Source organism: Phoxinus phoxinus, assembly GCF_949152265.1.
Source record: "Phoxinus phoxinus genome assembly, chromosome: 1".
Taxonomy (NCBI): Eukaryota; Metazoa; Chordata; class Actinopteri; order Cypriniformes; family Leuciscidae; genus Phoxinus; species Phoxinus phoxinus.
This window is the reverse complement of record NC_136876.1, coordinates 45,343,571-45,354,383: the sequence shown is the minus strand read 5'-3', so window position 1 is coordinate 45,354,383 and position 10,813 is coordinate 45,343,571. Positions and strand designations below refer to the sequence as shown.

The window sequence follows — 10,813 nt, the reverse complement described above, 5'->3', positions numbered from 1 at the left end:
TCTAAAGCCCTATTCGGACAGGATTAGTTTAACATGTAAATGTAATTACTTCACCCCACCTCTCCATCTGCATTACTTAGCAGATGTTGTTGATGCTCAAACAGCAACATTACACACTAACTAAAGTTAAAAAAGTGAAACCATAATCAATGACCCCTTTAAGATAAATCACTTGTGGTATTCCTCAATTGTAAGTCGCTTTAGATGAAAGCATCTTCTAAATGAAGAAATGTAAATAACACTATACAAGGGCTCTTTCCTTTGAATGAAGTGTTGAACAAAGGTCTTGACTCACTCACTGCATAAGGTTTGTTTGCATTTGCACCAGTGGGTTTTGTGGCATCTCCTATCCGTCTGTTTGATGTTACGTGCACAGGATAGTCATATAGCGTATCAATCATGGTAGACAATTAACTAATTTAAATCTGATTAAGTTATGTTCAAGCAGACTTAATAATAAAGGAAAAGAACGGTAGAATAGTGTCAATATTTCGCTGTTTAGAACAAAGATTCCTTATATAAATCCACATCATGAAGTGCTTAGGCAGGAGTTTATAATTAATGGATTCGTTACAGAAAACGTATGCATGTCATGATACATTTATGCATGGATAATCTGAGAACATAATTCATTATGATCATAAAGTCATGCAGCCACCGCAATATGATTATATGTAGTCATTTCATTTTTAAAGCAAATAACACTCAAAAGTTTTATCAACCCATGAGGACATAAACACTTTATACTGTGTAACAAACAAAATGTCAAACAGCGCATCAGACAAAGCATGGATATTAATGACATATAGGTATGACATCAGCAGGTTGAATAGTTTTTTTTTGTTTGTTTGTTTTGGAGTGGAGAGGAGAGGAGGTTGGACATGCTTTTCATTTACACTACACTATATAAATGTGACCAAATGACAGTCATCTGTCCAATACTGCATCTCTATTTGACTATCTGCCATGGATCTACGGTGGCTAATGTTTTATCTTGCCTCAGCCGGTAAGTCTATTCTTAAATGTCTAACGGTTTCTGTTGTTGTGTTGTGCAGTTTCGCCCCTGGTGTTTGAGGATGAGTGTATGTCATGAATTTGCACAAGAATACTGCAGTTTGGTTTGATACACAGCCTTTTGATTTGATGTCTATTTATTTTGCTATCCACACTTGTAGTGTATGTCAGATCTTAAAAGTATATTTTAAAAAATTATATAATATTAATTAAAATAAAAGGCCCCTTAAGTGCACTTAAAGAGAGACTTTCATGTTTTTTAACACACTTAAGTCAACTTTTAAAAAGTGCACTTTGTAATAATTTCAAATTATGCTTTACTCTAAAGTACATTTTAAATCGTTGTTTTAAGTGTTAAGTTAATATATATTTTAAGTGTACTAAATTGCAACTTCATCACAAATGTGTAAGTAAAAATATATTTAAATACATGACATTATTTTAGTTTATCATAGATGCATAGATGCATGTCAGTACATTCAGCAGTGACTTTAATCATATTTCAAAGACAGTAGATGTAATTATGCAATTACATATAAAGATGTACTTAAGTCCTACCAAAATACTCTTAAGTTCTGCTAACTGCTTAAAGTATAATGCATTTTCATTTAATTTCAGTTAGCGTGCTTTTAAGTTTTAAAACATTACTTTCAGTTAGCAAAAATGTACTCATAACCCCATCCCTACCCCTAAACCTAACTCTACCCATAACTTATCCTTAAAACCAGAGGGAAATGATTGTGAATAACACTGATGTCGAAGCACCTAACCCTGGCAGTAAACCTACACTTGACATAAACTGTAAACTGATTGTAATCTGATTGGTTGGTTGAATTGTTGTCCCAGAATCAACAAAGATGTTGATGCAGAAACATGTTTTATTGGTGAAACCACGTTCCGAACAGGTCATAATAAGCATAGTTTCATTTTATATCTTCCTTTTTTATATAAAGAAATGTATATAAAGAAGCATATATTTATGGAAGGATGAATGTTGAACAGAGAAAAGGTGTAAATGAAGGGCATGAAGTGTCATCTGTGCAGGGTGTGTGTCTGCTGCTGAAAACTGCAGTTATAAGGCACTTATCGAGCATCTCGGCTTGGACAACAGTGACGTTCAGATGACGTCCATACGGCCCGTGCATAACTGGACAACTCCTACCTTTGTTTTTATGAACCTGCTTGTGACCTCCATCACAGAAGTGGTATAAATCCAACATGATTTACTTGAATGCTAATGACACATGATGTCACACCGTTGTATTATCATCTCTCAACATTTCTTTCTTTCTACAGGATGAAAAAGCCCAGAGCATCTCAACACAAATCACAGTTATAATTGTAAGTGTTTTCAGAACCCCTTTCACACACAGTTTTACCCAACTTATAAAACCATGACATGTCATCAGATGTTTTATCTGGAAAAAATTATGATAATATTTGTTGATACACTGTCAAGCTATAATTAACAGGCCAACTGAACATAATTGTTGGTGTCGTCCAGTAACTATTTGACTGATGAACCAAAGCAAGACATTGAAAGGTCTAATTTATTTTAAGTCACATAATATATGAAGATACTAAAAAATAAAAACAAAGTTAGACTTTAATTACTATTTTTTTAAAGCCACTTATCAAACTTGTTACATTGGACCAAGTCGGTTGACCACGAGTGTCATGATTCTGCCTTGGTGTCCTTGAGTTTCCCTGGTTGTAAGGCAGGATCATGACAGAATCATGTTTTGTGTACAAGCGCATGGCCAATTGTTTGGGTCATGTGCTTGTGTTGTCTCGTTTAGTAACCCCGCCCCCTTGTTATCCTCGTCTTGTGATTATTGTCTAGTCAGTTTCACCTGTCTTCGTCATTAGTGTTCCTTATATAATCCCCATGTGTTTGCTGTCCTGTGTCGGTTCATTGTGATTCTTTCATGTGTCTACGTACCCGTTAATACCTTGTGAGAGTTTGTGTAGTAAGTGCCTTATCCTGATCCTGTTGTTAGTTTATTGTCAAAGTTTGTCTAGTGTGTATCAAGTATTGTCTTGCCCTCGTTTTACCCCCTCGTGGGTTTTTGTTTTCCCCTGTTTGTCTGTTATATTAAACGTTGTGAGTTCATACTGTCTGCGATTGGGTTCATCCTTCCACATCATAACAACGAGTTATAATTACTGTTAATGTTATACCAATAACTTTGCAGGGTTGGTTCAGTGAGTTCACCAAATGGAATCCTGATGACTTTTGTGGGATGAATTTCTCTTCAATTAAAAAAGATATGGTTTGGATTCCAGACATCAACATAATTGAAAGGTATGAACAATTTTGTGTAATTCAGCATGGTTTGCTAAGTAAGTAAGTAAGTAAGTAAGTAAGTAAGTCATGAAAGGAAGGAAGCAAGGAAATAAAAGGAAGGAAGCAAGGAAATAAAAGGAAGGCAGAAAAGAAAGGAAGCAAGGAAGGAAGGAAGCAAGAAAGGATGGAAGGAAGGAAGGCAGGAAAGAAAGAAAGGAAGGAAGCAAGAAAGGACGGAAAGAAGGAAGGAAGGAAATAAATAAAAAGAAGGAAGGAAGGAAGAAACGAAAGAAAGGAAGGAAGGCAGGAAAGAGAGGAAGCAAGGAAGGAAGGAACCAAGAACGGACGGAAGGAATGAAGAAAATAAATAAAAGGAAGGAATGAAGAAACGATAGAAAGGAAGGAAGGCAGGAAAGAAAGGAAGCAAGGAAGGAAGGAAGCAAGAAAGGACGGAAGGAAGGAAATAAATAAAAGGAAGGAAGGAAGAAAGAAAGAAACGAAAGGAAGGAAGGCAGGAAATAAAGGAAGCAAGGAAGCAAGAAAGGAAGGAAGCAAGAAATGAAGGAAGGAAGGAAGGGTTTTACAAAAAATTTCAGAACTGAAAACTTCCAGCATTTAGTGAAACCAAGCACTTTCTGCATGTAGCACCCACTGCTCTGCAGATCCCAATGTTAGGAAAGAAATATATCCTAGTCTGTTTCTATTAAGATCCATTATATAACATTATAAGTGAAAAAAAAAAAACTCTCAATCTCCATAGTCTTTAAAGGGTTGGTTAGTTCATCCAAAGATGAAAATTCAGGCATCATTTACTCACCCTCATTTTGTCTTAAACCCACAAGACTTTCATTCCTTTACAGTGAATACATGTGAATAAAAGCCTAATTTAAACCTGCTTATTATTTAAAGTTGTTATATTCCTTCAGAGGACTTAGATTAAACCGCTCGAATCAAATTAGTTAATTTTACAATGTCTTTATGAACTTAATGAAGTTTGAACATTTTGGTAGAATGGACTTTTAATGGAGGGACAGAAATCTCTCAAACTTTATAAAAAAGATTCTTCATTTATCGTTTGAAGATGAATGAAAGTCTTGGGAGCAACATGAGGTTGAGTAATGGATGACAGCATTTTTATTTTTTGGTTGATCTATACCTTTTAAAGTTTGCATTTGATTTTATTGAACTACTTTTCTTCTTTTTCTTTCTATTTAGCATCAAGACAGAGTTTGCAACAATAGAGAATGAACATGTGCAGTTGCGTAATGAAGGCATTGTTCTCACATCTAACACTTTAGCTCTGACCTCGGCCTGCAAGATGGACCTTCACCAGTTTCCCTTTGACGCCCAAAGCTGCAATTTTACCCTTCAGTCTCCAATCCTTTCAAGTACATCTGAAACTCCCAAATCAATGATGATCAGGGTTGGGCAAAATTCAGAAATTTAGAATTCAGTTAATGAACGTGAAATTGAGTGGAATTGACCCTTCGCAGGGAGCTTGATTGACAGGTGATCTGACCAATCATACTTCGCCATCCGCCATTTTTTCAGACAAAGCAGTCAGGAGAGTTAGTAGATTAACATGGGAGGATTTGAACTTGAGAAGCGGAGTGCACTGACTTCTTTCCGCGGTTAAAACAACATTCCTTCTTATGTTCATTCATGTTTATTTGATGCTATAAATTAACTAGAAGGAAGAGATGATCGGTTCACGAGCAGCTTTAACTGAGGCTCTACAGCAGTGTTTCTCAACCCTGTCCTGAAGGACCCCGATAACTGCACGTTTTCTTTGTCTCCCTAATCAAACACACTTGATTCAACTCATCAGCTCATTAACCCATGTGATAATGAGCTGATGAGTTGAATCAAGTGTGTTTGATTAGGGAGACAAAGAAAAAGTGCAGTGTTGGGGGTCCTTCTGGACAGGGTTGAGAAACACTGCTCTACAGCGATCTGTCAGACACATTAAAGGGATAGTTCACTTTGAAATTCAATTTTGGTATGTTTTAGTTTACCTGAAGTGCATCCAAGATGTAGGTGTCTTTGTCTCCGCAGTAGTTTCAATTTTGATATTTTTAGGTCAAACCGTTCTTGTCTGTCAGTCATATAATGCAGGGATATAGGTACTGTCTCCAATAGCATGCAGAGAAAAGTCCAAATTAAAAAATTCCCCATCGTAAGTGCACATTGATGGCCTGAGACACGAAACAAGCGGTTTGTGTGATGGAACGAACAGTATTTATATCGTTTTTATCTCTTTTACACAACCACGTCCAAGTGATCTCTTTACTTAGTCTGCGCAAGTGCCGTAGAGCGCCGGATATATACCTATATACCTGCATTATATGACTGACAGACAAGAACAGTTTGACCTAAAAATATCAAAATTGAAACTACTGCGGAGACAAAGACATACCAAAATTTAATTTCAAAGTGAACTATCCCTTTAAAGAGCCACAAAACGGTATTTATTGTTTAAATTTCTTTTAACAAATGACCAAATTTGAAAGGTGAGACTTTGTTTAATATGTTTAATATCAAAAGTAACCGAAAAGTAACCTGGTCTGTCCTGTCTGTCGGTGTGTTGTCAGTGTCCTCTCTGCTCCGCAATGTATTTTTCACTGCGTGAGAACATGGTGTGGTGTGAGAGCGGCGTAGCTTATCAGACATAGCAACAGTAACTAAAGGGTCTTTGCGAACGGTCAATTGGCCCCACCCACAGGATGTTGCTATTGGCATTTGAATTGAAATGACAGGAAGAGAAATATAGTAAATTACAATTCAGGAGAAGATAAACAATCAAAAACATCATTAATTTTAACAAAATATGCATATTGGTGAACAACCCTGATGTTAGCAAACATGATTATTAACCCTAGAATGCATGAACCAAAAAAGTAGACAAATGCATAAAGGGGGTCAAAATGACCCGTATTCGAATTAATGGTTTTCTTTGAAAATAGGTGTCCTATTAATTAAATAATTGAAGATACACAAAAGTTTTTACTAGGGCTGTAACGATTAATCGCGAATTAATCGAAATCCAAAATAAAAGTTTGTGTTTACATAGTATATGTGTGTGTATTGTGTATAATTATTTTGTATATATAAATACACACACATGCATGTATATATTTGAGAATTATTTGCATTTATATACTGCATATATATTTTATATGATTTATATTATATATAAATATAACTATTTTATATATAAATAACACATTTTTATTAAATATATACATGCATGTGTGTGTATTTATATATACAAAATAAGTATACACAATACACACACATATATTATGTAAACACAAACTTTTATTTTGGATTTTGATTAATCGCGATTAATCGTTACAGCCCTAGTTTTTACTAAACATGTTTATTTGTCCACTTTCCTTGTAGGCTATATATGTATTACAAAAGCTGAAATTTTTTCTTTATAAAATGCAGTTGTACATTTTCTTAACAAACTCATGTAGATTTAAAGCTACACTATTTGTTTCGCTGCTAGGGGTCGCTAAACTCTTACAATAGCAAAGGCGTAGGTTGATGACGCAGTGATAAGCGGAATTATGGGACTTGTCGTTTAATAATGTTTATGGATGAGTGAATACATTGATGTTTTTAACATGACTGTGGTATGAAGTAGGGCGCGATTGCTAATAAAAGAGACAGATATCAGCGCCACACGCGAGTCCCACGGATATAAAGGAATGAGGACATTTCATTCTACCGAACTAACTTACCCACAAGTGCTGAATTACTACTCGCACAGGTCAGTGTATTTGACGAATTAAACTTATGAGGTAATGTTGAAAGTTATAATGTTATTCTATGTGTTAGTTTGTTGGCTGTATTTGACTAGCAGTAAGATAGATCAACATTAGAATAACATACTGATCATATTCTAACATTTCATCATGTTGAACTATATAACATTGATTAGTTTTATGTATTTGCTCTCCTGTCTAATAAAGTACATGCAAGAGCTCTAGCTGTCAAGTCCAGGTTTGTCACGGATGTGGAGCTCTCGGCATCTCAAAAACGCCACGCTGATATTGATCTCGTTTTAGTTCTCCTTTTGTCCCAAAGTCTGCTTGTCATGGTCCATAATACTTGAACGAAACAACAACAGCGTAAGCGTGCCGCTAGACGTAACACAATTGTCCACGTCTGTCAACATGGTTACTATGGCAGTACGAGCGGAAACCAGGGATAATGCAAATATTACGTCATTGACAGGCGACAAATGAACAGGGATTCTGTTGATGAGCCATTATTTAAAATTGGAATTTTCTTTGAAAAATCTTTGGGAACTTTTGGGATAATGTAAGTACACAACTGCAGGAAATATATCACACTGTGCAAGTGATTTTTGGATATTTTATTACAAAATTCTTGCATATTGTAGCTTTAACTTTACTAACATTTAAACTTTACTCCCCACGTTTCCCACAGACCATGTGAAAATTATATTTTAAGAGAGAGACAGAACATTTTAAATAAATGTTTTACACATTTCTAAGCAAACTTTTGGGAAGAGTTTGCGCCACTTCCTTTCCTTGGGCCTTCTGTGTCCTTTTCTGTAGCATTTCTCTAGTCAACTCATAAACTGTCTGAGTAGGTTCTACATTTGATGAAGAAATGTTACAAAAGTATACATGTGTATAGTATGAATATTATCAAGCATGAATGTGTGTGGTATGAATTCAGTCTGAATGTACTACATCCGCCACCATGTTAGCATTGTCATGTGAGCTAAAGTGATTCATTTCCATGGCTTTCACCACTCCTCTCCCATGGTCTATGGATAGTAAAGGGTCCATTGTATGTGACCTTCAGAATCATGGCAGAAATAGAAGGTCATCTGGTGAATACGGGTCAGTTTGACCCCCTTTATGCATTCATGTGGTAGAGACAAACAAAAAAAATCCCTTCCTATACTGTATTTGAAATGAAAGCGATTGTAATGTATGTTGTTGATTTTCTCTCAGGCAAGGAGCTCCTAATTAATCCTTTCTCTGATGCATCATTCCTGACCCTCAGCTCCAAGAAGGCCTTTCAGACTCAGGGAGAGTGGGAACTCGTAAATATAAATATTTCTAAAGGCCAAGTCAATACTCTAGGAGAAGAACAGGATCAGCTGATATATACGGTACAAAGCAGAACAATAATAATCACATAATTATAGATTATTATTAATGTGAATGGTGCACTTCAAGTCACTTCAGTAAGAATAAGACTCATGCTGTCACAATACTGTATGTGGGGCAAGTTGTCACAACAGGAAACTGTCATTAAACAGCCTATAGGGGTTTCAGCTTAATCTCAACAGTAAAACAATTATGTAACTGTGACCATTAGGCTTGGACACAATGACAGTTGTACACTGGCTTGTACAGCGCTGCTACTCAATAAACCTGTGTTGTCTTCTCACCTGATAACGTACTCGGTTACTAACATAACCTCGGTTCCCTCAGAGTAGGGAAAGAGTATTGTGTAGCTAATACGCAGTGGAGAAACTCCTTTCCTCGAGAAATTTTGAAGCTATTAATTTAAAACGCAGTGCAGCTGCACGGAGAACACAGCAGAGCGTGTAGCTCGCTCATTGGCTGTGCTGCGGCAACTACACATCCTATGGCCAGGCGCCTCTGACGCGCGGCCCAATCAAATTACTTGGCGCCAACTACTCAGAGTGTGCCCGAATGGGCATGGCCTAAGCCTATAAATATCGCCCAAACTGGCCATATAGCAGTTCTAAATCGACTGAAGCGACCCACCGTAACAGACTGCGATTAGGCTATGCACTAATCAGCAACTGGCTATCTAACTGGAGCCTAGGGACACCCCGAGGCCCACAGAAATAATACCATATAAAGTGTTTTAACTTTGGTGACATAACCAGAACTGAGTCAGGGTATCATGTGTAGGGGTTAGTCAGTCATTGAAATAGGCTCATTATGACAGTCCTAGGACAACTAGTGCTTATGGACTCAACATGTTATTCTGGCAGGACCGAACATATCAGGTCCTACCATTACACTAAAAGGACCCAAGCCTGCAGGCAAGGTACCTCCATGTTGTAAAATCTGACAAATGTGGAAGGCGTGGACCAACCAGCCGCCTCACAAATGTCCTACAAATGGTACTACACTGAACCAAGCCCACGACGAGGCCATGCCTCTCGTAGAGTGAGCTCTAGTGCCTATGGGACAAACCTGGCCCACAGGAGCATATGCAATGGAAATAGCGCCCACTCATCTGGATAGCCTCTTCTTCGTGATCGGTTACCCTTTGTTACAACCGTTGAAGCAAACAAAGAGGTGGTCTGACTGCCTAAACTTTTAGGGCTCTGACAGGACAGAGCAGATTAACCTTCCCATCGTTCTCTGAGGGTGGAAGCGCCGATAATGTGATAACCTGAGCTCTGAATGGAGTGGAGAGCACCTTAGATACATAACAATGCCTTGGCCTGAGAGTGACTTTGGAGTCACCCATCCCAAATTCCAGGCAGGAAGGGCTCAAAGAGAGCACATGCAAATCTCCCACCTGCTTAACTGATGCCAGGGCTAGCAGCAGAGCAGTTTTCAGCGAAAGTGGTTTTAGGTCATCCATTTGCAGCGGTTCGAACGGAGGGCCCTTTAGGGCCCCGAGAACTGTAGAGAGGTCCCATGCTGGTACAGTAGAGGGCCTGGGAGGGTTCATTCTCCTGGCTTCCTTAAGAAAATTAACGATGAGATTGTTTCTCCCCTATGACTTGCCAGCCACCAGAGCGTGATAAGCTGCCATGGCTGCCACATTCACTTTGAGCGTGGATGGGGAGCGACCCACATCCAGCAACTCAGCAAAAAAGAGAGTATGTCCGACACTTTGCATGATTGGGGCTCGAGGTTTCTAGCTGAACACCAGCCAGTGAATACTTACCACTTCAGGGCATAGAGGCATCTGTTAGACGGTGCCCTAGCCTCAGTGATGGTATTCAGGACCTTTTCTGGGAGGTCCCAGGATACCCGTTGAGGAGCCACACATGGAGGGCCCATAAGTCGGGGCGAGGGTGCCAAAGTGTCCCGTTCGCTTGCGTGAGGAAATCTTTCCTCACAGGCACTGGCCATGGGACAGTATCCGTCATCTGTACCAGCTCTGGAAGCCACGCTTGGGTCTTCCAGAGGGGGGCTACTAGAAGACTGGGCATCTGCTTTCCTTGATCCGTCTGATGACTTGAGGGATCATAGATACCGGCGGGAATGCATATAAAGGAAGTCTGAGCCACTGATGGACCAGAGCATCTCTGCTCTTCGAAAAGAACGTTGCACAATTTGTTGTTTTCTGAGGCAGAGAGGTCGAACTCCACCCTGCCGAATACACTCCATATCAGATAAACTGTCTGAGGGTTGAGAGACCACTCGCCTGGGGAGGTTGCCTGATCTGAGGCCACCCTGTCGGTTAATATAAGACACCACTGACATGTTGTCCATACGGACTAGCACATGGTGTCCCCTGAGGTCTGGCAGA

General features: G+C 38.6%; 1 protein-coding gene across 1 annotated transcript; it reads left to right on the top strand.

Moving 5' to 3' along the window:
• Window positions 1-2,055: 2,055 nt before the first annotated feature.
• On the top strand, window positions 2,056-10,506 carry LOC307002934 (5-hydroxytryptamine receptor 3A-like; the record flags this gene model as incomplete). Its single annotated transcript, XM_079620946.1, has 6 exons — window positions 2,056-2,219; window positions 2,311-2,355; window positions 3,210-3,319; window positions 4,517-4,689; window positions 8,296-8,387; window positions 10,234-10,506. Exons 1-6 carry the CDS (start codon window positions 2,136-2,138, stop codon window positions 10,504-10,506), a joined length of 777 nt encoding a protein of 258 aa, XP_079477072.1. The 5' UTR covers window positions 2,056-2,135.
• Window positions 10,507-10,813: the final 307 nt, after the last annotated feature.